Genomic DNA, 27,919 nt, shown 5'->3' on the forward strand with positions numbered 1-27,919 from the left:
GGCAAAAATGCATCTCATGCTGCCAATAAAATTTGTGTAGTTTATGGACCCGATACAGTTTCCATTTCCACCGCACAACGATGGTTTCAACGTTTTCGTTCTGGTGTAGAGGTGATGGAAGATGCGCCACGGTCCGGAAGGCCTGTCGTCAAATATTGCGATAAAATCGCTGAATTGATCGAAAGAGACCGGCATAGTAGCAGCCGTAGCATCGGCCAAGAGCTGGGCATGAGTCATCAAACCGTTATAAACCATTTAAGATGCTTGGATTCAAAAAGAAGCTCGATGTATGGGTGCCACACGACTTGACGCAAAAAAACATTTTTGCCCGTATGGATGCATGCGAATCGCTTCTGAATCGCAACAAAATCGACCCGTTTTTGAAGCGGATGGTGACTGGCGATGAAAAGTGGGTCACTTACGACAACGTGAAGCGCAAACGGTCGTGGTCGAAAAGCGGTGAAGCTGCCCAGACGGTGGCCAAGCCTGGATTGACGGCCAGGAAGGTTCTTCTGTGTGTTTGGTGGGATTGGCAGGGAATCATCCACTATGAGCTGCTCCCCTATGGCCAAACGCTCAATTCGGACCTGTACTGCCAACAACTGGACCGCTTGAATGCAGCACTCATGCAGAAGAGGCCATCTTTGATCAACAGAGGCCGAATTGTCTTCCATCAGGGCAACGCCAGGCCACACACATCTTTGGTGACGCGCCAGAAGCTCCTGGAGCTCGGATGGGAGGTTCTTTTGCATCCACCGTATAGTCCGGATCTCGCAGCAAGTGATTACCACCTATTTCTGTCCATGGCGAACGAGCTTGGTAGTCGGAAGTTGTCCACAAGAGAGTCCTGTGAAAATTGGCTCTCCGAGTTTTTTGACAATAGGGAAGCGAGCTTCTATAAGAGGGGCATTATGAAGTTGGCATCTCGTTGAGAACTCGTCATCGAACAAAACGGGCATATTTGACTTAAATCGCATTATTATAACCAATTTTATGAACAATTCAAAATTCAATAAAAATACCGCAAGACTTTTTTGACAACCTTATATTTAAGAAAAAACAATGATTCCTTTTCTTGTGCAGATCATATGACTGCATGAGGTAGTTTTTGTTGTTGTAGTCAAAAATACGTACCGAAATTTCAACAGAGCTTTTTAGTTCGAAAACTCTAACTTCTGTATAGTTTTTGAATTTTAAAAACGTTTAGCAAACTTGTGAGTAAATACAAAAATATTGGTTGTTCCATTTTATAGTACAACATCAAGACATACACCATAAATTGGAGAAGAAGCTCGGCCAATTCTGAAGAAAGCCATTGCCAAGAGAATGTATTTTATTACTTCATCGGACACTTATCAACAACTTGTGCAAAAATCGTTTAATCAATGTTCTGCAATCAAATAAACTTTCCAGAAAATTTACACACACACATGCATACATATTTGCATATGAATAAATATACACACATACATGCGAGTGTTTACAAATAGTGACGGTTATGTGGCTTACCGCATATTCAATCCCATTTTCACACATTCCACAATTGCTAAGCTTCATCGGTGCAAGGGAATACAAATAGCATAGCACTCACACAGCCATATATGCACACACACGCATACCTAAACCAACACAAATAAACACGCTGACAGCTATTGGGCATCTGTGCGACGAAATGCAACAGATATCAACTTTTTTTTTGTTCTTTAAAACGCGCATATAAACTTCGGCCACTACGAATGCAATGCGATGCACTCTGTAACTGTAGCTTCATTGCAATTGCGAATTATTTGATTTTATTGCATTTTATTTGAGTATTTTAGTCACGTGTGGCGTAAAAAGTTATGGAATGCAATTGACCTTTACAGTAATCCGAGTATGTGTACATATATGTATACGCACTTAATATATACATAGGCACACATACAATCATACAATATATTCAAAAACCACGCAAAATGCATGCTACCCACACGCGCGTTATGTGCAGTTGCAACAGGCATTTGAGTTGCAACAAAATGGCAAATACTCGTAGCACAAAAAAGTTGAAGAGAATTGACGGACTAATAGAAAAAATCAAATGGAGAACGAAAAATTTCTGCGACATGCATACATATTTATAAATTTACTAGCATTGAGTCATCACGATGCTGAATGCACTCACTGCCCACTGTACATAAGAACAGGCAACTGCGTGGCAGGCAGGAGCAGATTATTAGCACGCGTACACGTGCTACATGCTTTTTTGCACATAAATTAACAGTCATTTAAGTATGAAGTGATCGGGTTAATTGAAATTGATTGTTACAGCACAAAACAATTCGAGTGCTATTTAAGTTAAGACAAATAGCCATCCCAAGTGTAGTTTTGATATCATAAACTCCAGAAGGTCATGTTGAAACCAGTTAGCACTTTTGGTAAATAAAGTCCCAGAGTTATGAAGCCTCTCCATTGCAAAGACGTTGCAACTATTTGTGCTCAACGATTTTAAAGATGAGCCTCTGTATGTGAATATGTATGAAATGATCGGCTGGCGAATCCCGCCGTGACGTGGCAACCGAACTTTCCCTCACAATTTTGTTTTTCACCATAGTTATGGGCCAAACCTAAAAAATCTATCATCCTTGGTCATAACCGGTGGTGGTGAGTATAAATATCGCGGCATATTATATTACCCACTTAGTGCAGAGAATCTTTCCTCATTGGAAGTTAGGAGGAAACAATATCTAATGAATTGAAAATTTCGATAAGCGAATCCGCTAATAATTGCCGTTATTCCAATCGGTGTCTCTCCAGGCGGTGTCTTGGGTGATCGGCTCATGGGAATACGAGATAGCGTTCTCGTTGGTTAACCAAACGCACCCAAATATAGTGGACTTGTACAAGATATATAAAACTAAACCCAACCGTCCAAGACAGTATGAAATCTTAGTTGGTGTTTTGGCAAGCGCACAGGATTAAAAACTAAGAAGTGACTGCTTCCCCAGCAGAATGGCTCCCCGGTTTACGACTCAGCCATATAGGTTGGCAGGTCATCTTACAGCATTACCTTTCTTCGCATATTTTCCGGCTCTACTAGCTCTCTAAAAGAATTAGCTGACCAATTCAATTTTTCACAGTTAATATAAATGGTTGAAAACAGCGTTGGCGTTTAATATTCAGTTCTTTAGAAATATCGTGATTACTTAATTATGTGGTAGTCTTCGAGTTTTTTTTCGTGATTCATATAATTTTTCAATAATTTGGACGACCAGAGGGAAGTTCATATTAAAAAAAACGAGCCATTGCACTTTGTTAACGCGTTTCGAGAAAGAATAAATAAGATCTTGAAAAATAAAGCAAGAAGCATTCCCTTCTTGCTCCTCGCTCGATACACTTCATTCAACGTCTCTCATCATTCAATATTTGCACATCTCATTCCATAGACCCATTCCTTCATATCTGGAAACAGGAAATAATCGCTAGGGGCTAAATCCGGAGAAAATATTGACTGAGGAAAGAATTCGCAAGCCATGTCATGGAGTTTTTCTATTGCAATTTATGGCTAATAGTTGTAAGAGATATTTTTGCTGCGTTAAATATATTTATTTTTACTTAAAATCTGCGATGATCGATTCAACAGCACTGCATCTGCTAACGCTCGCTTTGTATTTTTCAAGGTAATCAAAGCGAACGGCACCGCAATTTACTTTGCGTCCACGATTGCCAAACGAAAAAGAAACATTGGAAAGGCTATTTAATGTCGTCACAAATTTTGTCGAAGTTGTCGCACACCTGCGTTTGTTGTCATTTATGATTTGATGTGGCAGTACAGAAATCACTAGTATCGTTCAGGTGTCATATATGTATGTAAGTCTGTATCCTTTTCGATTTCCTGTCCTTTTACTCATCGATCTTCGAATCTCACGTCACGGATTTTATTAACAATTTTTGGTGTAATGCCCGCAATTAAACAATACGGTTCCAATCGATGAAGAGGTTTCCAATATTATTTGTGGTTCGGGCTATGGTTTTTCCACTTATACACATGTAACTAATTTTTTCCATATTTAGGTATGGGTTTTAAATACAATAGTTCCCACAACAAAACTACAAGTATCAGTTAGCAATGGCTGCCTCTCAATAAAGATGTCCGAGGCATTTTACTTGTTGTTGCAGCGCTAGATCTAATTTTCACTGGCTTCTTGACCTATCCACGTTTCAAAATTTGTTCACTATTATTCATTAAGCCCACTTATTAGAGGAGCAAATGTTATCAGATATGTTAAAGCGCGAAGAATTCGATGGTTCGGTCATATTCTGCGAATGAGTAATATTCGAATTGTAAAAAAGATCTTCGAAACAAATCCACAAGGCGATAGAAGAAGAGGTCGGCCGAGAAAAAAAAAGATGGAGACATGGCATGGAAAAAGACATACGAACTATGGGCATATTTGACGCCGAAAGAAAAGCTGAAGACCAAGTAGCGTGGTGGCGAATTGTAATGGTTCACACCGAACTGTAATGTTGTGATGATTACGATTATTCACTAAATACCATAATTGCCAAATAAGGAATTATACAACTTGCTGTATGTGAAAGTGACAGCAGCAAGATGTATAAAAAAGAAAAGAATTCGATAAGTAGTAGTATTTGCTAATTATTGAATTTTCCAGACTGTCCTGTAGTAACTCTATCGTTGATTGAACGATGGAAGCTTCGTTGACTGCTTTTGCATCTTCAATACGCAACAGCATAACATACATAGCACAAAGAACACAAAGTAAAGAAAAACAGAGGTCGATAGGTTACCTTTAATCATAAACACACATTTAAATACATAAATGCACATTCGTGCACTTCTACCCATGTTTCCATTCGATTTATGGCTTAACCGTCCGTATAAATCCTGTTTCGCATTGCCGCTCACTTATGGAATGCTACTGCGGTTATGCTCCTTAATGTATTGCGGAGTATCCTTTAACTTTTTTACTCTTGTACATTCATTTATCAGCATATTATTATGTTATGCATGTTTGTATGTATTACACGCATAGGTTTGTATCCCGAATAGATTTGTTGATAACTGAGCAACGAATTTATTTGAGGTAAAGTGCTTTGTTTTGTGCTTGTGCTTAATGATTTAGAAATTAATAAGTAATCAGGTATTAAATTCAATGTGAATGAAAGTGTTTGTATATAAAAATAAAGAATACTTCCAAGTAGTTAGGAAATAAAGTAATTTTTACTCATTGTACAAATATTAAGGAATTCAAGTGGTTGAAATTTATTTTTAAATTTGCGAATTAAGTTTATGTCTCTCATTGACTTTATGACCGACCAACAATACCCATAAGCCAAATTTGACTGAAAATAAGAGATTTTTAAATATACTTTTATATCGACCTCTGAATTATTGACATAACATCAGTTCTTCACAATGCAGTAAACAAAAAGTCTAACAACGTCAAATCGTAACACCGAGATGGTCGTTCGTTCTGCAAAGATATGGTGCTGGATTTACCTACTGTCGTGATTTCCATCAGGAAACAGCTGTCACTGTCGTAAATGACATGATTAAAAAAAAATTTATATAATTAAAATTATCTCTGTGCAAATGGTTTCGGACATTTTTCTTACTAATCTTCAATTCCTGGGTAATGGATATGCCGTTATATGTACCTAATGTCGTTACCACTCGACGATTTATATGATTTAATTACTAGATTATTTTTATTATTAGTACGAAATCGCTGGAATCACCACCAAAAACCGTCTGATCTGGTGTCAAAGAAGTTGTTGAACCAGTTTTTAAGGATCTCTTTGTTATCGAAGATAACGTCCTCCATATGGTTCGACAAAATGAAAGTGATTGAGAATCAGTTTATGATCGCACCTCATTTTTTCTGCCGATTCACGACTAGTTTGGCGACCGTTTTCCTTCAAAAATGATTTCAGACATTTTTCATCAAATTCAAAAGATCTTCCACTGTGGGACGTATCATCGACGACAAAGACGCCTGTTTTTAGCTTTACAAACCATTTTCTGTGCCTATGACACCTTCTCCATACACGTCGTAATTGTGTCGGGCTGCTTCGGCAGCTTTTTGACCTCGATGAAAAGCAAAGAATGCCAGGTGTCGAAAATGTTGATTTTTGCTGGGTATTCCATTTTTAAGCCTCAAATTAACATAGTTTTGTTAAGCGCAAAGATTTCTATCTAATGACTACTTACCCTTTGCCAAACAGCAAAAAAATCGTTTAAAATGAAAGAAAATAAAAAAAACGCAACGAACTTATTTCTTAGCCCAGTAAATAGTATGGCCAGATGCAATGTATGTATATTTACCCCTATTATACAAAAATAATTCTTTCAGGCCCACCGTAGCTTCTCAGTAAATCTTGTATGAGCATTAGTATCCACAAAGAACGATGCACAAAATCGGTCAAAATTGGCCCGACTGGGGATTGTAAAAGATCATCATTTTCTGACAGCTTTGATCTCGCTGAATCGAAAAATGACACTTAGAATGTTGTAAACCCTGGGGAAAGTGTTGAGAAACCACCCTCATCCCTTAACCTCAAAATATGAATATAAACTGTAAAACATTTTAATACAAAAATAGCACGAGTTTTATTCTCATATATTATTTAATTTTATAAGCAATTATAATTAAAAAGATGTAAAATCAGATACACCCTTATCAGTTTTAAAAAACCACCCCTTTGCACCCTTACATTGAGTGAAGTAATTATCTATTGTTTTAATCATTTTTTTCATCCCAAGATTATTGTCATTAATAATATTTTTTCTCTCAAGCGAGCTGATAATTACCCCATAGAATTTTAATACCCCCTGGTATTTTTGAAACCACCTCTATTATATCCTTCTTACAAAATACAATCAAAAGTGTCCAAAAAGCCGAAAGTTGTTTCTTTTTCTAATCCATATAATCTTTGTCCTATATGAATGTTAAAAAGACTCTAGTAAACTTCAAAATCCCCACACTAAAAAAACTCACCCCCTTTACACCCGTTATATAAAAATAAATCATTAAAATTCCCAAAAAAGCGTAAGAAATCTATTCTTTTTTGCTTTCGTTACTTGCTTCTTGACCTTATTTCAAAAACATTCTAATCAATTTAAGGAGCACCTGATGGCTTAAAAAACAACCTTTTTTACATCCCTTAAAAAATAAGTAATAGTCAAAACTTATATACTGATAAAAAAATAGTGTTAATATTGTCAATTTTTTTAGCAAAACCACTTGGTAAAAATAAACAAGAATCTGTTAGCCCCTGGTCATATTACAAAACTACCCCTATCATTTGCTTAAAAACACTAATAAGGTTCAATCCTTTTTCTATAGTACCCATCCCTTTTGCAATAAGAATAATAATTAAATCATTAAAGTTCACCAAAAGCAAGAGGATCCTATCACATCAGAGAACGAATTTTCTTTTCACCCCTTATAATAAAAAAATTAGTTTTTTACAAAAAATATGTTTTAAATACTCGGTTTTTAGGGACATAAAGCAACATTTATTTAATTTATTCTGCGAGGATAGTTGCCGGCAAATATAGTTTTTTGATAAATTCATTGAGTTATTTGAAAACATATTTTTTGTAAAAAACTAATTTTTTTATTATAAGGGGTGAAAAGAAAATTCGTTCTCTGATGTGATAGGATCCTCTTGCTTTTGGTGAACTTTAATGATTTAATTATTATTCTTATTGCAAAAGGGATGGGTACTATAGAAAAAGGATTGAACCTTATTAGTGTTTTTAAGCAAATGATAGGGGTAGTTTTGTAATATGACCAGGGGCTAACAGATTCTTGTTTATTTTTACCAAGTGGTTTTGCTAAAAAAATTGACAATATTAACACTATTTTTTTATCAGTATATAAGTTTTGACTATTACTTATTTTTTAAGGGATGTAAAAAAGGTTGTTTTTTAAGCCATCAGGTGCTCCTTAAATTGATTAGAATGTTTTTGAAATAAGGTCAAGAAGCAAGTAACGAAAGCAAAAAAGAATAGATTTCTTACGCTTTTTTGGGAATTTTAATGATTTATTTTTATATAAGGGGTGTAAAGGGGGTGAGTTTTTTTAGTGTGGGGATTTTAAAGTTTACTAGAGTCTTTTTAACATTCATATAGGACAAAGATTATATGGATTAGAAAAAGAAACATCTTTCGGCTTTTTGGACACTTTTGATTGTATTTTGTAAGAAGGATATAATAGGGGTGGTTCCAAAAATACCAGGGGGTATTAAAATTCTATGGGGTAATTATCAGCTCGCTTGAGAGAAAAAATATTATTAATGACAATAATCTTGGGATGAAAAAAATGATTAAAACAATAGATAATTACTTCACTCAATGTAAGGGTGCAAAGGGGTGGTTTTTTAAAACTGATAAGGGTGTATCTGATTTTACATCTTTTTAATTATAATTGCTTATAAAATTAAATAATATATGAGAATAAAACTCGTGCTATTTTTGTATTAAAATGTTTTACAGTTTATATTCATATTTTGAGATTAAGGGATGAGGGTGGTTTTTCAACACTTTCCCCAGGGTTTACAACATTCTAAGTGTCATTTTTCGATTCAGCGAGGTCAAAGCTGTCAGAAAATGATGATCTTTTACAATCCCCAGTCGGGCCAATTTTGACCGATTTTGTGCATCGTTCTTTAATAAACCATTACTTCTCCAGTTGTCTTCCGTAACTTGTTCAGAGATTTGACCAGATTTGCTGAATATTCATTTACTTATACAGATGGATAAAAAACTAGTCCTACAACATTTTACAGCGTAACAAGTATAACACCATAATTTCAACTCCACTATTACTTGACTATACAGAAATCATAGCTGTCTTCGAAGCAATCCCAATATTAAAAAATCCTCCATTTACCATTTGATCTGCACTGCTCTGCTCTTATCGCCATGCAAAATTTGAACAACGATGGTTATATATAAGTTACTGTCATTAGACATCAATTAATAAATTATTACCCTTAAAGCATGCTACTTTGGGTACCAGGCCATGTGTCAATTCCTGGGAATGAATTTGCAGATAGCTCAGCTAAATCTGCCATCTTTTCGCCGCTAGTTTCTTCTCAGAATTACCATTATTAGTATAAAACATATTTTAAATTATTGTGTACACTTCAGTCATCTAAGAAAACTAATATTAAAAAATATGCAACTCACTTACCTTCTACAATAAATACAGAAAAGGTCACAAAAAAATCATCTTTTCTAAAACGAACGAAATTATATCATCTCAATAAGAATCAAACTTTAGATTTAAGAAGACAAATGAATAGATACTATGAATTTTAGCAATTATTTTATATTATCTATGACTTAAGGGGACAGATACCTGTAAAATTTTGAAAAAAACATTTTTTTTATTCCGCGAATTTTTTTGTTTTCCATTTTTGTTTAATTCATATAGAAATTGTGACATTAATATACAAAACATTTTGGTTTTTTGTGTTCAGGTCACTGACGCCGATACTACTATGCCCGCCGATTGAGAAGCCCCGCTGCGACCTTTCCGCCATTTTAAATGATTAAAAAAAAAAAAAAAATTGTTTATTGTATTTGTAAACTGCCAATTTGGAAAAAAATATATTGACTTCTTCACTTTAAATAATTTCAATTAGGCCTGCGTTGCTATTTTGTAGCTTGCTTGATATCAAAGGCCCAATAGGGTAGACAGATTAAGTTAGGTTAGGTTGAAACGGTAGTCTACTATAGGACACACTCAGACTCATAGCCCATTGGGATGCTGCGTGTGGAGCTTGCTAAGACTATGCCTTTTTTAACTTAGCAGAGATTCTGTGCCTTTAGCATTGAAAGTCGGGTATTGTCAAGCTATTCTGCAGGTGGTCTCATTACGTCATCTTTCGTTCACTGCTGTTACAATTTTCCCTAAACTAAGTAACTTACAAGTCTGTACAGGTATAACTATTTCGTTTTCTGGGTACCCTTTAGTCAACTTGGCGCCAAGTCTTGCTAGTTCACTGGCCATACAGTTACAGGTAAAATGATTCAGCCATCTCCTGAAGAAATGGGAGGCAGTGTTCGTGCGTATTAAAAATTTTCTCTGACGTTACCGATGCGCGAATTAATCTGCATTAAGGCGGCGGCGTGCATCAATCGCATTAGAGAGACATTTTCCAACTCTATGATAGCTGAAAGCAAATCTCCTTTTCATAAAGGCGTGAATTTTTCGATTTAATACCATAGTTCGGTGAACTTTTATATGCATAAGAGTTCATGATGCCAAAAGAGTATTCAAAATCCACCGAAGGTTGGTACACGTTTAGCCAATTCTCAAGCCGCAGTAGTTTAGAAACCAAGTGGTTCAGTGAGGGTGTTCTTTACTCTATTAACAAAAACCTGATAAATCTTGCAATATAAAAAAGCGATTGCATGTAATTGTCGCATACTTTACTTTATATACTTCGAGTATCGGACCCTGTACTCTGCCGAAAATTTCACCAAGAAAATCGAATATTTAATTGACTTTTGAATGGATTTATCAATCGAGTTATCATTCTTATTAAGTCTCTGCACTTTCCAAAGCCACGAACTCGAATCTGAATCCTTTAATTTGGAATATTATTGTAATTTGCATAAAACTTTAATAATTTTGGTTCTATTTTTATAGCGAAATTTTTTTAATTATTTAGAATAGTAAAGATAAGTATGTAATTCAAGGAATATTCACATCTGCTTCCATTACCATTTAAGAGATTTGCCCGCCCCTGCAGTAACAGTTAAAAATCCAAAAGTTTACGCAATTTACACCTGGCACGACTTCGTTTTTTTTTCAGTCCCACTTTATTGCTATTGGCGCAACATTGCAATTATTTGGTTTTTGTTTTAGCAAAGTTTGTTGTTTATTCCGTAGGTATTTTTTTCAAATATAGCAATATTCTTTTTTTTCGAAAAACTAAACGCATTGCAGAAAAGTTCAGCCGATGCTTGGGAAAATAGCAAAGCAAGAAAAAACTAAAAAGCGGAAATTCCATTTTAATGCAATTTCAAACAAATTAGTGTAATACAAAACGCATTCGTCGATACAAGCAATTTAGAAGTATGTATGTATGTGCTTATGAGTTTGTGTATGAATAGTCAAGCGTACATTAGTAGGAAAAAGGCTTTATCGATAGCACGCTACATACATACATATATGCCTTTTGCAGCAGTACGAGTATGGATTAGTTAGTGAAACTTTTTGCACGCAGATAAACACGCACGCGTACACAGACACACGCACCCCTCCATATGCGCCAACATTTGAAAACAAATTACGTAATTCCTTTTTCGCTAATAAGGCGAGAAAATTTCACAGAGTTTGGAGTCGCTGCGGCATTGTGTTGCGTTTGCGTTGCGCGGCATTGCATAGGAAAATTATTTTCAGTTTTTATTCAGTTCACTTTAGTTTTAGTGATAAATTTAAACTCCTATTAAAAATCAAAACAAATCCTTGCAAGCAAATAAACAGCAACACCAACAATACAAAAACATCAAGGAGTAAAATTCTAAACGAACACAACTTAAGCTGATACTAACAAATAGTGATTACGGTAAGCCGTAAATTGGCTTCAACGAAAAACTTAGCATTTTTCATACTCATACTGCTATGAAATGGAATTGAATCTTGGTTCGTTGAAGAAAAGAACGCTTTATAGAAGTTTAGCTGATTAATTAGGTAAAATACTGATATGTAGAAATCCTACAGAAAACGGTAAACTCGGAGCGATTTAAGTACTTGAGTGAGTCTGAGTCTCTTCGAGGGTAAAGCTTTTTAGTGACTTATGCTATACCATCTTGGTGAAAAAGTCTCTGAAATATAATCAGAAAATTCAAATTCCTCAAAAGTGACTTTACTATATGCCAGTGTATGATCCATCTCTCTATTTTCGGTATAGCCATCAGAGCCGTTTTCGATTTTTCCATTTGTTTCTTTCAGCTATTAAGCTAGTGGTTTTTTGACTCGATTAAACAGAAAAATATCGCAGGGAAGTGAATTCGATGGCTTTTGGAGGGTATTCGTTTCGGTTTTAGTAAAAAGTTCACAGATTATAATGCCGCCATGCGTTGTCATAGCGCGAAATCCATCAGTGGTTTTGCCACAAACCATTTCTTTTTTGGCGAATCGCTTTATGTAAACACCTCATAATGCCCAAATAATAGTTCTTATTCACTGTCTGGTAAAAACACACAGTGTACATTACCGTTGTAATCCATAAAAGCCGTGAGCCTCGCTTAATTTTTTGACTGAAAACAACGTAGTTTTTTTTAGTTTTAGTTCGTTCTGATATCTCCACTCACTCGAGTGATGTCAGTCTTGGAAATCATGTCTTCAGCGATATCAACTCGGTTCATATTTTACATGAAATTCAGGTCCTTTGGGACTAGCTTTGCAGTGACACGACCCAAGCTCAAATCATTAAATGGAATGTTCTGAACGCTTCCATAAGCAATGTTCAATTCCTTTTCCAGCTCTCTGCTGGTTAATTTTCGGTTATTGATCAACTTTTCTTTCACTTTACTGATGTTTTCATCAGATTTCAATGCCGACGGCTTGATACTACGTTCGTCATCCTAGTTGGACTGACCGTCTCTTCTGAAGAGTTCATGCCAGTCGCAAACGGCTATTTTCATTGGAGTAGCATGACCGAAATAGATTCCCAACACTTCTAAGATCTTCGCACCATTCAATTAATTTGTAAAGCAAAATTTAATACAGACTTTTTGTTGCACGTTCAAATCGATTTCTAAAACTGTAAAAAATCGAAGCTGCGTGCAAAGGTATAATTGTTTTACTCAATGGCGATACAATTTAGGAATGATGATCACAGATGAGGCAACCTAACACAAATCTATTGGCGTAGAGCGGCACCTGCCGTTTTTCCCAAAACTTTTTGATCCAGATAGCATACAAGTGAGAAAAAAAAACAGTATTTTGTAGGTTATTCATGTGAGGTTACTAACTGTTCATAGACGGTTCCATTCCACTTTGCATGCGTGAGGTCTTCCTTCGAAGTAAGAAGCTCACTCATTCTCGAGGGTGATACGAAGATAGATACGAAGATACGTATTTTGCAGCTCTTCCAAATTTTCACTTCAGGGATGGAATTCATAAATTGGAACCCGGTAGATCAGGTGTATTGATATTCAGGGAGACTGTACTGTATAATAAAGTGTGTTTCAAACTATAAAATTGTGTTTTTCTTATCGAGCTACAAAACTTAATGAACAACCTAGTATATTGCGCATAATAAGTATTATAACCCATACAATGCAGTTTGGCATTATTGAATTGATCAAATAGTTTCTAAGCTATTACGGCCACGTTTTGGATGAGGAGTGACGAGGACGACTGGGAGACGTGGTTACCGCAGAACTAATTCAAAAAGTCCCCGACATGATTCTCGTTGATTGACGAACGAAGGTGCGCGAAGTAGCAGAGCTCATAGGTATGTCGACCAGAACGACAATTAATAGTCTACATGATAAGTTGGCGATGAAAAAAAAAATGGCGACTCTGCTCCAAAGAAGGCAAAGACAGTCCCATTGGCCGAAAAGCTCATGGCGACGATTTTTTGGGATCCGGATGGCGTCATCCTCATGGATTTTTAAAACAGGGACGAACGATCACTGGATAATGAACGTCTTGTTGAAAATAAACGTTGTCCAGATCAATACCATCCAATTCCAGACATAAAAATCATTTATCAGCTCTCAATAGCGCAATCCATTCATCGTAACTGTTGCTCCAGCTTCATTTTCGAAAAAGTAAGGCCCAATTAGTCCGCCGGTCTTTCAACAATAACTCTTGGACTTTTGGAGCCCCAGATCCGACAATTATGCTTGTTGACGAAGCCACCGAGATGAAAATGGCCCTCATCACTCAAAATGATTTTTCAATGGAATTCCGGATAATTTTCATGCATTTCAAACGACCTAATTAGCAGAGACACGACGCTGTTAATGAGCGGCCGGCTTGAGTTCTTGTGTTATCTGGACTTTATAAGCCTTAAGACCCAAATCTTTATGCAAAATACGGTATAATGACGTTGGTGGAATGCCTAATTCCAAAGAACGACGAGGAATGGATAAACCTGGGTTTTCTTCAACACTTTCGGCTACAACAGCAATATTTTCGGCTGTTCTTGATCGACGTGCACGGGTTATATTCTTCACATCACAAACTTGACCAGTTGTGTCGAATTTTTTGCCAATTTCTGTACTGCGGTCCGACAAGGTGCTTCAATTTGACCCAAAAATGTTCAAGTTTTACGAACCGAACGAACCAAATTTCCACCATTTTTATAGTGAATTTTAATAATTTTAGTGCGTTGTTTAAGCGTGTATCGTTCCATTTTTATTAATGGCGTAATTTCTACTTGTGAAGTATCAAAACATGACAACTTCAAAAGTGGCATCTACCGAAATAGCGGGCTATTCAAAATAACACCTGTTATTGCAAAACCCTTTAGTAGGTTTACCGATTGGTATTTCGTGTGTGTAGCTGTGTACATATGTATATATATGTTAATCTAAAAAGTTTTGATATTCACACTAATACTTTGAAACATAATAAAATAGTGCCGGTAATAACTATCCTTTACCACTTATATATATTTTTGCACCTGTTGGCAGAGACAAATTGGGAATTCCATATATTTGTAAACAAGCACATACACATACGAGTATATTTCCAAGTAATTGTGTATTTCTATGTATTAGTAAATTTCCCATTTTTCAAGCACTACTAATCGCGATTACACCCACTACAGAGAATCTTGACGTTGGCAATGTTAGTTGGTTGATTTGTTGTTGGCTGGTTAGTTAACTATTTTTAACCATGACGAACAACGATGGTGCACTGACATTTATAACGTTGCTGATGAAGTCGGATTTTGAGTTCATAACGATTACTTGCATAACGGTACTGCTTGTGAAGTCTTTTTGTGCTGAGCCAAATAAATCGATTGATCAACTTTCAACAAAATACATTGCTATGTCTGCATAAAAATATCTGCAAGTACCTACCTACACATGTGTATTTGCATATAGCTGTAGTTAGTAAAAATAATAAAATATTCTTAATTGCAATTTCAAGTGAAAATTTCATCGTAACACGTTGCCTCATATTCTTATCCGCTGATCCGGATGCATACGAACAGTCTTGTAGTTACCCAGGTAGCAAAATTGCAAGATAAATGTCTGTTAGATATCAGTGAGACTCGTTGGCAAAAAAATCTGAAAACTTTATAATTTCTCGTAAATATCAGTCAGGCAAACGTAAGCAGAGGTTGGCAGCAAATCTGATAGATACAGCGTGGAAAATTCTGACTTATTTCCCGACATAAATCTATTGAAAATAACCAAATTATTACCAACATTAAAGCGAAAATATAAATTACCATATTTTTAAGAGGTTTTACAAGGATACGTGACTACTCTATGGTTTTCCACTGAGCTCCACGACAATTTTGTGGTATTTTGATCTACGCTAAATACTAATTTTAAGTTTTCATAGAAAAACTCACGAATTATATTGAATATTTGCTTGTTGAATCTTAAGTACGTTGAATGAAACTGCAATTCAAGAACTGCGAAACCTGTGAAATCAAGCCTTTTATGGCTGGAGCGACATGTTTCATTCAACTATACATTAAACATTTTAGATTGAATTTATTTTTTTAACCTTATTCAATTTAATTATGTTGCTTTTATATTACGTAAGATAAGTTTTTGAATTGATTGCAATTCTGGTATATATTTTTTTTTTTTTTTGTTTTTTGTCAACTTTAATTTCTAAGCAAACTTACTTTTGAGGTAAGCCTAAAAAATATTTCAAAAGCATTGCGCCGATCCGTCTGTGGAAGAATAAAATTAATATAATCAAAAATATCTGTACAAAGTCGGACATAAATCAATCAATCATATTGGATAACGCACTAAACAAAATTCCCCATGTAGGTAGGTAGGCAGGTTAGATGGCAAAAGTACCACGCGGCAGCTACAAGTAGCTCTACTTAAAGGAATAAAAACCATTTACAGCCATCGAGTGCTGTTGATGTAGTGGGGAAGAGAAACGAGATCTAGGCGTGACAACTACCTCAGGCTATCACCGAAAGGCAAGGATCCTCAAGCGCTTAGCCGCCAGAGCAAAGAGAGAAATTTCTCATATAAATATTTCGTACAAAAATCTGTACAGAATCTGTAAGACTTGCCTAAATAGCCCACTCTTTGCTTAGGCATTTGTCTGATGTAAGAAAATGTCAAACAACTTTGCTAGCTGGGTATGCTTAATATGAAAGTGGCATATTCAAATATGTGTGTGGACCGTATTGGTATGTAAATGGCGGATATTAACTCTTTAAGTAACTGCTTCGCTGCTAAGGATAGTAGGCAGGCAATGTATTTTTGTCATGAAAATTACTTCAGAAAAAACAAGTTGTACTTAGAATAAAACTTCAGACGCTCAACTGTATGCAGTTTGGCCCAGAATCATAACAAAAATATAACATTCCCTGCATTTTAAGCTCGTACCAATTGTTATTGGGTTGAGGTAGATTGTAATAAGTGCAATAATAAATAAATAAGTGCTGGCTTACTAAAAGTTCAGTAATAACGAAATATTGGGTATAGGAATAAGTTTCCGTCCTTCCTTGGCCAAAGATACGAATTATTTAAACAATTAAATAATACATGATATTATGTGAAGTATGTGACGTTAGAAGATACAACTTTACTTCATCTTTCGGGCAGCATATGGATTCCTCTGACGAAAAATTCGACTTCTTTTGACTTGATCCATTCATTGGGCCAGTTTGCGATACTCTCGTAAGAGTACTTCATTCATCTGAATGCTAAGTATAATAATTGCAGCAACCTCTAAATATAGAAACCAAAAAGTCTGCGTTCACTTTTAAAACATATGAAAAGCTTTGTAAATAATATATATTACAAAAACGAAAATTAGTATTTTGTAGGATAATTACGATGTTTTAGGACTTTACCCAGTTTTAAAACTCACTCAATGCAAAGTTTATTAATTTTTCTGCTTATCCAGTTGTAATATTCGCCGATTCTGGCCACATAACATTTAGCAAAGACACTTTGCTTCTTATTACTTACTGTCGAATTTTTTTTCTAACAGATATGGTTGGCTAGGCCATGTCATCCAAACTGAAGTATTCGATGCGGTATCTGCTGATGGTAGCAGAGGAAGAGATAGGCTTCTTTTGCATTCGAGAGATCAGGTAGAAAAGAACTTGGTTTCACTTGGTGTTTACTGCCGCCTTTTATCACGATAAAGAAACGACTAAAACTCGGTCATAATCGCTTAAGCAGTTATAGCGCCAATCACAAAGAAAAAAAGGATTGGAGTCCGGGTATGATTTGAGCAGTTTTGAAGCATTGTAATAGAGCCAAAGCTTAACGATCTTCTCTGTGTCTCTTAGCATCATTGTTGGAGGCAAAACGTTTTTGACAAGCCGAATTTTCGGTAGTCTGTTTCAAATTCCTTTTTAAAATTTCCAAATACCCCCATTTATTCTTCCTCGATTCAATAAATTCTAACTGACCCACATCACCTGCCGCTATGCATCCCCACGCCATAACTCCCCCATCGCCGTGATTGACTGTACCAACAAGTTTCTCGTGATTTGCACCAAACCATTTGATGTCTTCTTATCCAAAAAATACAAAATTTACTTTCGTCTCAAAAACTGACTTGGTTCCAAAACTCTTGAGGGTTATTTATATAATTACTAGGGACTTCAATGAGTTATCCTCCGTTCACAACTGAAATTAAATTAATTAAATAAGGAGTATTACTTTGAAGTTATGCGCCGTTTGCGTGAAGCAATATGAAAAAAACGCCAGGAATTGTGGAAAAAAATGATGGCTTTTGCATCATGATAATGTACCTGCACACTCATCTTTGGTTGTGAGAGATTATTTGGCCAAAAACAACATCGTTATCATGCCTTGCTACTGCATTCACAGATTTGGCTCCGTGCGACTTTTTCCTGTTCCCAAAATTGAAGAGGCCCATGAAAGGACGGCGTTTTGAGACGATTGAGGAGATAAAAACCAAATCGCTGAGAAAGCTCAAGGACATACCAAAAAGTGCATATTAGAACTGCTTCGACGAAAACACTGGCACAAGTGTATTATGTCTGAGGGGGACTACTTTGAAGAAGATAAAATTCAAATGGATGAATAAATAAATATTTTTTGAAGAAAAAGTAAATTAACTTTATTTTTTGAACAAACCTTGTATATACTTCAAAGTATTTTTTCAATGGAAAATGTCGGCTTTAATACTAGTATTCAAAAAATATTACAACAACTAAAAGTTTCTATAATTTTTGAACCAAAAAAGTTTAAAGAAATATCCGGGCAAAGTTCGCCATTTTTTCAGCCAAGGCCGAACCGAAACCACAATAAACTTTACTGGTCGATGCCTAAGATGCAGTCCTTTCGTTTCCCAACGATATATCTCTAATAAATTAGGAAAGTGGTGAGCCAAACAAAAAGAAAAAATATATATAAGAAGAATGAAAACTGGTCAATTTAAGAATTATTTTACTTAAATGTGTCCTTTCTTGTTTGTTCTGTTTTCTTGTTAAAAAGTGTAACTGGTCTCACCATGCATTTTGCTTACTATTTTTGCTTTCCGTTGTTAAAAGATGAGAAAAATAATTCTCCTCTATTTCTCCTAGCAGAGGGGAGCTCTGAAGCACATTCGAGCATTGCTGTTTTAAAAGAATTCTGTTTCGATTCAACAAACTCAACCATCTGTGGGAAAAAACATAAAAATCGATGACTATGTAAAAACTATGCAGCTCACTCCACAATCATACGTCACACAACTGTGTATGTACATACGTGCATGCAACTACTTTAGATATTTTTTGTTGCTGTAATATTATTGCAGTTGTTGTAATTTATTTTTCAAGTGCGTAGATTTTGCAAAGTTGAGAATTTTATTTATTTTATTGTGCGCGATGCCCGTGCATGTGGGATGCTTTGCCGAGGCTGCAAATATTGATTAGAAAATACAAATCCTTCTGCACATATTGGGTCGTATAAAAAGTTTTGTAACAAATTGTCAGTACATGGCTTTAAATTGGAGCAAGTCAATTACAATATCGCATTAGTGTCGAGCAATTTAGCGTTGATTGAAATTAAAATTGTTTTTTCTTTTGGTCAAAGAGTTAGGATAAGAGCATAACCCTGCAAAATTGAACTTTTAATCTTAATTAAGCTGCAATTTAAAGCTAAACTCGGACCAATAGTTTTAAAGCAAACCATTTAATCCAAGTGTCGACTTGGTGGGCAGAAAGGGCAATATACGAGTATATCGGATTTTCTCTTGCTCTCTGAAACCATCATTTGTTTCATTACCTGCGGGACTCCCTTAATAGAGTAAAACTAAATTCTATGGGAACCAATGAAATGGCTTTGAGCCAGTTATCACTCAGGCAACTAAAACACTGAAAGGGTCGTCGTTTGAAATGTCATACTTCTTCAAAAAAGAAAACCATAATTTTTCAATAAAACGAAAATGTCTCAATTATTAATTGCTATTTTTTATTTCCTTTCAAGCTTCCATGGAATCAAATACTCGAAAGAGCATAGACGCTCTTATAAAAAATTTTGCCTGAGCGACTAAGTTCTCCGGCTCGTACGATTTTATCTAGCTTCAGGTTAAGGATGACACAGAAACAGCGAGTCATCCTGTCTGATACCTCGTTTGGTATCAAACAGCTCGGAGAGATACTTCAAAATTCTAACGGCGCTGCTGGTATTGAGTAACGTCTTTTTGCATACCGTATTATTTTTGCGGGAAAACCAAATAACTTTCACTAAGAGTGAATTTGATTCGTAGGCACAGGAAAAAGTTATGTCGGGTGAATATGCACCTTGTGTTTGGTCAAACTGGAATTGCTTACATGATACATTGTCGCATTGAAGAAACTACGTAATGAACATTTTACCCGAATTTGTTTAGGATGCTTACGTAATACTATAATTCTTATTTTCTGTTTGGCATGTCGAAAAAAATTGGGAGGGCGATTGCCGTGATCAATCGATAAAAGGTAAGCTAAACTTTATTTGAATCGACTTTGTAATAGTTTTTTGGATTTTGGCATGTCTTGGAAGTGCCATTCCGATAACTGTGGGCTCGTTCTTCTGGTAATGATATATTCGATAACATTTGAACCGAATAAACTTATGTAGTGACATAAACGCGATGTTATTTTGCAAAAAATTTGGTCTCAAAGCCACACCACCGTTCATAACTCTCTGGGTCGATCCGAAAAAACACCGACTACCACTATCTGCTTGATTCTCGCACAACAATTGTTCCGTTTTAAACCCAGTAATGAAAAAACGTAAACTATATTGTATTGAAAAAATATAACTTTGCAATGGGAAAACCTGTATTTTTTAATAATGAAAAATAAATAGATATATTGAAACAACGTAATTTTTCTATTGATAAAACATAAATTATTATGAGAAAATGGAATCTGATAATGAGAGAAGGTAAATTTGTAATCAGAAAGGGGACATTTGGAATGAGATAATGTAAATTTTTATTGAGAGTACGTAATTTTATAATGAGAATTGCTTCTCTTTTCAGTATTTGTTCTTTTGGGCTATTATTCATCCACTTTCTGATACCATCTGTGAAAATTTTTGTGGCTGCACAGCTCGTTTGCAATTCTCTACTCCCGTCTATCTACGACGTCGTCTATCGTTTCCTCTCATTTATTCACAATCTTACGGCGCTTATAACAGATATACGAAGAGTCGTTTTCACCGCGGTTTTAAATTTACACCAAATAAATAGGCTCTATAAAACTGCGGCATAGACAATTATGGGCCTAAATGTTAGACGGCCGACACACCCTCGGAATGCAAGACCTCCGAGTGACAAGAAGATTTATGGCACCCAATTCCCAAACCTCGCAAATCGTTTTCCAAATGTTGCCACTCTTGTACGAACTGCAAGATCCAATCACTGCAGCTGCTAGCTTTGAAGGAATTTTTCCTTCTGTGCCACAAGCGAAATACATGGAGCATCAATCCTCCGGGCTTATTATGAATAAAAGTATGTTTACTTCTTTTTAATATCCTCACTTTGCTAAACCTTTTTACCGAACTTTTTGAACACCCCAATATGCATATATGCATTTTCTTGTACGTATATGTAGTCGCGCCTATGAATATCCTTCACCGTAATATCTTTATTTCAGCAAATATATTTTTCATAAATATATTTCCGCGTTGGAATGTTTGTATGGTGTTTTTATGCAGGCACACACACATACACTCGTGAAGGGATTCTACAAGTTAGTTCAGTTGTTGTTTTCACTGCTGTTGATTAATACTTTTTTTGCTACACAAAATCAAATTTAATTACTGCAGTAGTTACTAGGGTACACTTGTTCTTCTACGTACATACTTCGTATTTGAATATCTTCATGGGCATATGTATGTATGTATGAATGTGTGCATGTATGCATGAATCTATGTATATTTGCGTTTTTATTGATAATATACGAATATAATCGTACACCGCGTGCACCCTCGCAGACAACAACCTATCGCAACCTAAGTGAACATGTACAATAAAGTTTAGCTTCAATGTATTTGTGTGTGTGTGAGCCTTTATTGAACTGTAGCGCCCACTTATGTTGTATTAAACATTTTGCAAATATATTCACGCTAATTAATTTTTGGTTTTCTGACTTCGATGATTTCCTTTCTAACATTTTACGCTATTTGCGATTTCCGCAACTCTTGGCGGGTTCGCTTGATGAAATATTTTGTTGAAATCGAATGAGTTCGAGTGTGTATGTGTGCAGGCATGTACACATGGGTGATGATGTGCCCGCTGCGAATTTATTAAATTTGGTGTACACTTAAGTTTTCTCTACCCCAGGACGCCCGCGTCGACAGTCACATATGTATGTATAACCACATGAACATACTCTTACACACATGTATACATACATACATACGTCCATACACGTAAACATGTTCATTTTGCTACCTTTTTCTTTTGGGGATGCAATCAGGGAAGTCGCCAAATACGAGCCAACTTGTATACACTTCTAAACACGTGAGCACACATACATATGTACACTAGCACCGTCCGCACGCATAAGTGCACTTTGGCGACACCGCAAAGTGGTTGCAATCTTATCGACCAACCAATCGACATAAAAAACTCATCGAACAAGCTTTGGTATATGCGAGCGACAAATTTCATTAACCCCGGGGATTTCTGTTTTTTTGCCTTCCATAGTAAAAGGGGTTTTTCACACTCAATTGCCGCGGTTTGACGCCTCAATAAATACCAGTGGTTATTTTCAAGAAATACTATTGCTTATATACTTATACACACAATACATTCCAAGTACTTTGCTTGAGTGTGGCATAAGTGTGCACATGCATGTGTGCTTTTGTGTGTGCGCGCGTACAAATATCTGCCAAAGGACACAATTTAAAATGCTTAATTTTCCACTGCGTTCATTTTTCTTAAGTGAAGCGTAAATTTAACGATTTCAATTGCCTTTTCGATTGAGGCGTCGATTAGGGCGTTCCAAAGGTGCCTTTATAATAAAACGTGGTGCCACCCATTTCCTGATGCAATTAAAAATCAGTAAGAAAAGTTGCTTATGTACAAGTAGGTATGTATTTTTAGTCCTACTTTAAAAATATAAGATTAAAAACTTCTCTTTATAATTTATTTGGCATAATTGTTATCATCTGCTCAAAAACTATGCTATATGAAACTTATACAATGCAATTAAATAAATCAATAATTGGGGCGTACACTTCTGTTAGGTGTTTCGCCCAGCTCCTCCTCCTATTTGTGGTGTGCGTCTTGATGTTGTTCCACAGTTTTCAGCCGATCCCGAACGCCAAATGTTTTTTTATGAAGAGATTTTTAATGCCAGAGATACATTCGTTCGTTTGCCATGTCTGCCCAAAAAATTGTTGTCTATCCTTTTTGCTGTTTCATGAACGGAGTTTTCAACCTATGCAATCTCGAATGGTAGTCAGATACGGCGACCATTAAACTTAAGTTACTGAAACTAAAATTACCCAATACAAATTAGGAAAGGAAATGCATCTGCACCCTTCCATCGTTTTTTGACAGTGGGGAATTAGGTTTTAAATTTAAAGTTTTTTCCTAACCACTGAGCGTATAAGCGGGGATAAGGCCATGTTAGCTTTGTTATTCGTGTGGGTCATTACGTCGCGGCGGATTACATTCGCAATCTAAGCGTATTTCTAAGTTAGTGATTCGTTCGAGCAACTGTTAGTTGTAGATTTTGTTCGCGTTGTAATATTCAACGTTTATGCTACGTGATGCCCCAAGTGACAATTTGATTCGTTCATGGGTGCAAAAGCTCCACGCAACAAGTTCAGTGACAAATACCGCACATCCGAGGCCCACCGGACATCGAGAATGAGTGAAAATATTGAATTCATCGTTACAAGTTTGCACGATAATCCGCGTCAGTTCCTTCGCAAGAGAAAGGCTGCTCTGGTACTTAAAAAAATTATTCTACAGGAAGTATTGTGGGAGAAAAGGAACTTCTTTCAGCGTAACAACATCCACATGAAGCAGAGCAGCGCAATCACCAGACCTGAACCCCATCGAAAGCTTATAGCGGTATATAAAGTACAGTGTTTTTTAAATAAATTCAAGCAAACAAGCCAACGACCCGGATTTAGATCCGGCCAAGGACTTTTACTCCAGCACCATTCCTCATGCATGCATCGAGCGTAGTTGCACGCTCCGTATGGGCAGATATCTCAGTCGAAATCTGCAAATGTATATACTTATATGATATATGTGACGCCGTTATTCTGGTTTTTTATTTTTATGTTGAATGCATGTTAATTTTTTTGAACGGGAGTTTTGCCTATTAGTGAGTTTTTTTTCATTTTATTATAATTAATATGACAAAGTGTAAAGAAAAATGTAACTTATTTTACCATATTGAGGCACGACAACTATTAGAAAAAACATTTCTATATTAGCATTTGGTGTTTCATACCCACAGTGCGCTTCGAACCCAGACTTTACCGAAAGCAGAAATACAAGTGCGGGGATTTTCCCATCTTAGAGGAAAAAGCAAAAAGCTGTTGGCCTGGCGGCGAAGGAGGAAAAAATAAAGTAATTCCTGACAACACAAAACATTGTCCCGTTTATTTGAAAACGTTACTGCTGGTTGTTGTTGCTGTTGTTGTTGTTGAAGTGGTTGAGAATTTCACTGAAATAATCCTATTTAGTGACCAGCACCGTTTTACTACCACTGTCCTCGTATAATGATGTTTTTTGTTCTAAGTCAGTTCCATTTAGTGAGGTCCAAGTATAGCAGCAAATTATTTATCTTGATGTCTGAGATCTCATTAATTTGCTGCAAGAAAGGCTTACCGAAGGAGCGGAGTCGGGCCGTAGCTAGCCCTGGACATTCACATAAGTAGTGGAAAAGACTTCACCCCTTTCGCTTGACAGCTTCTGCAGATAGAATTGAAGAGTAGGTTGAGTATAGCTGTATGATCCCCTACTTTCCAATGGCCTGTAAGGGTTGCTGTGATGCGTGAGCTGTTTGGCCGAGACCATCCTAACAGATCATTCGTCCTTTGGATTTTGTACGACGGTTAATTGCTTCCATCTTCTTTCGGCTAAAGCATTATAGTGTGAAGCAATGTATGCTTTTAATGTGTTGAGTGGGGTGCAGACTGCCACTGCCTCTGCTATTTCTAGTGTTGCACCTTTTCTTGCTAGCTCATCCGCTATCTCATTACCCCGTATGATCTTATGACCGGGAACCCATATCAGAGTAATTTCAAGCCGATGACTAAGTAATTCTAGTTCTTCTCCATACTGTAAGACCAGCTTGGATGAAATGGAGTTGGAGTCTAAGGCCTTGATTGCTGTTTAACTGTCTGAAAAGATAGCTACTCTTGCACCAACTTCCTTGTAGAGTTTTAGTGATTTGCATGCTTCTCTGACCGCTAAAATTCTGCCTGGAATACGCTGGCATAGTCAGGAAATATAATTAACTGAGATAGGTTGAGTAGCTCCGAATGGAAGCCAGCTTCCACACCACAGTTCATCTTAGAACCGTCAATGTATATTTCAATGTATACGACATCCAATCACCTTCCCTTTGTTCCATTCGGCTCTCGGTGGAAAACATACCGTGAAGGCTTTCTTGAAGTGCAGGTCGGAGACTGTGTAGTCTGATCTGTTTTTGAGCAGCGAGGGTCCCTGTAGGAGGATCTTGCTGTCACCGTACGACCTTGTTGTCCAGCTTCCTATGTCTCTGAGTCTCACCGCGCTGCAGGCGGCGATTGTTTTTAAGTGTAAATCGAATGGTAGCCGATGAGTTAGTTACTGTTGGTAATTATAACTACGATGCGATGAACTGCTTTGTTTTTTAAGGGACTAGCATAAATATAAAAATATAAACAACAATAACAACCTTAAATCAAACAATTACAATTATCTTTTGATTCGGTTCCCATAAGTGGACAGCAAGTGGAAAAACACAATGAAGGACCAAGTTCAGAAGGACCGCGGAGAGAATAGCTAATGAAATTTCGTAGAAGATTTAACTGGAAGCAACTGGAGAAGGTTTCTAATATAATATCAGCTAAAATCGGCTAATATATAAATAGAAGAAGATGTCACTAGAACAGCTGGAAAGTATTCTGAAAAAACCACCAAAAAACAAAGGAAACATCTATACAACATCCATTTGTTCCACAGTAAATAAAATTGTTATTATATTAATAAATATGGTTTAATGAATAAAATGCTGTTCAAAATTAATAAAGTGTCAATAAATTAGATTACAATGGTTGCAATAACTGATACGTATAAAAAAGATTACAGTTAATGAAATAATGATTATATCGCAAAACATCTACAGTCTGTTCGATATCTCAATAGAAGTTTTTCGGTCCATCCTGATAACCCAATAACTGTAATAGTCGAAGAAAAAGTGTGTATTACTCCCTTTTTATGTTGCCAATTGGAAAGCTCAGTTTGCACGTAATGCCCGAAATGCGTGTAAACGTACTGAATTAAATTAGATCTCGATTTCTATATCAATTGATTTCTCTTTAGCGAGAGAGCAGTTCGTTAAAACTTTGAACTCCTACTTTTAATATTTTACTTCCATAGGTTTTTTAAATAATTTTGAGTGCTTTTAGTAATAAATTTTTTATTTGCCTATAGTCTGTAAGGAACTTGTAGTTTCGTAGACAACATTTTTATGAAAATGTCGAAAATATTGAAAAATTAATACCGTTCTATGGAATAATTAAACTGTGGCAGATACCAGAAGAACAAAGCAGGAGTTTGATGCATGAAAAAAAATTCGTAAATGTTGGGTGTAGCAAATGCTTGCCTTTCGACACGCAGCAATGATGAAAGAGTTGAAAAATTTTTTTAGAATTACATGTGTCAGATTGATTTGGGAAAACTTGCAAAATAGTTGACTAAATCTGGAATTATCAATGTAACCCCGAAACCATGTAAGGCATGATGTAGTGGATAAAGAGTAGAGAGTGGCCACTAAAAGAATAAAAAGTAGAAAAATCATCGTTGCAGACTATGGCTACCATTTCCAGAGAAAGCGAGGAAATTTTTTTGATTGATTGTTTTGCCAAACCATCTTGCCCGCAAAGCCGAGCTTGTCGATCATTACCATCTATTTTTGTTCTCGTGTTTTACCCATTTTTCATCATAACTTACAGTCCGCTTTTGCATTGATTTCAGAACCTGGGTTACAGAAACACAAATGTCGCTCGGACTACGATTTCCATACTTTTATCGATATTTTTGACGATTGGCAAGAACGTGTTTTATCTTCGACTTCCACATTACCAGAACGAAATCATTATAACTAATTTGCTATTACATTCACTAATGAGTTGAGTCTACATATAAACAGCACACATTATTCTCACCGCCTATCCCAACTTTTCACCTTGGTCGTAGTGGTACTGAAGAATGTATGAAATTAGCAACATATTAGATGCTACAACAGTTACATATGTTAATAAAAATTCTTCAATTAATAAATTTCAGAACTCTGCTGCAAAGTTCCGACCAACACACACAAACCTCATATCACACAAAACACTTGGCAAGCATGGACAACTTCCGCTAACCAATGCATCCCCATAGCAACAAATGTATGCAAGTATGTAAGAATATGTAACTACATGCATACATATGTGTACCTGCAAGTATGTATGTGTACATATATACATAACTGAATTATGTAAATTGATCGATTTCTCGGCGATTGTCAATTTGTTAATTTGCGATTGATTGATTGAATTTGATTTTATTATTTAAACAGCATTGGCTGAGCCAAGGCAAAGTGCCCCTACCAAACTCAATCCCATGGATATAGTTACTCGCACATAGAAAATCACATGCACATACATGCACGTGTATTAAGTGGTACAGTAAATGATGCTGCTGGGCCTGTTCACCAGTTATATGCAACAACGCGGCCAACTAATGTCAATCTAAAATTTACCGAATATGCAACGGCAAATTCAACCAAGTGCAGCGCAAAGCATTAGCAACAACAACAATGCACCGTTATAGTCTGCGACGTTTGACCAGAACACTAAAGCTTTCCTCACACTGCACACAAATATTTACAGGCGTACACATACATAAAAGTCTATAGGTGTGTGCATGTATGAGTATCAATAAATGCGTACATACATCGTGGATTTGTGTGTACGAGACATCTCCAACTTTATACTGTGATCGATTCGCCCACACTGCCTGCCCCGCTGGCAGTTTTCAACCATTTCTGTCGCTGTTACGCG

The 27,919-nt window shown here is 36.2% G+C and overlaps 1 protein-coding gene across 1 annotated transcript in view; it reads left to right on the plus strand.

Moving 5' to 3' along the window:
- The window catches only part of LOC129242041 (uncharacterized), a 175,127-nt gene extending 148,150 nt beyond the window's left edge, over positions 1-26,977 (plus strand). Inside the window, exon 2 of the mRNA XM_054878602.1 lies at positions 26,825-26,977. Coding sequence (XP_054734577.1) covers positions 26,825-26,977 — 153 coding nt within the window. The remainder of the gene's footprint in view (positions 1-26,824) is intronic.
- The last annotated feature ends 942 nt before the right edge of the window (positions 26,978-27,919 follow it).

Source organism: Anastrepha obliqua, chromosome 3 (assembly GCF_027943255.1).
Source record: "Anastrepha obliqua isolate idAnaObli1 chromosome 3, idAnaObli1_1.0, whole genome shotgun sequence".
NCBI lineage: Eukaryota > Metazoa > Arthropoda > Insecta > Diptera > Tephritidae > Anastrepha > Anastrepha obliqua.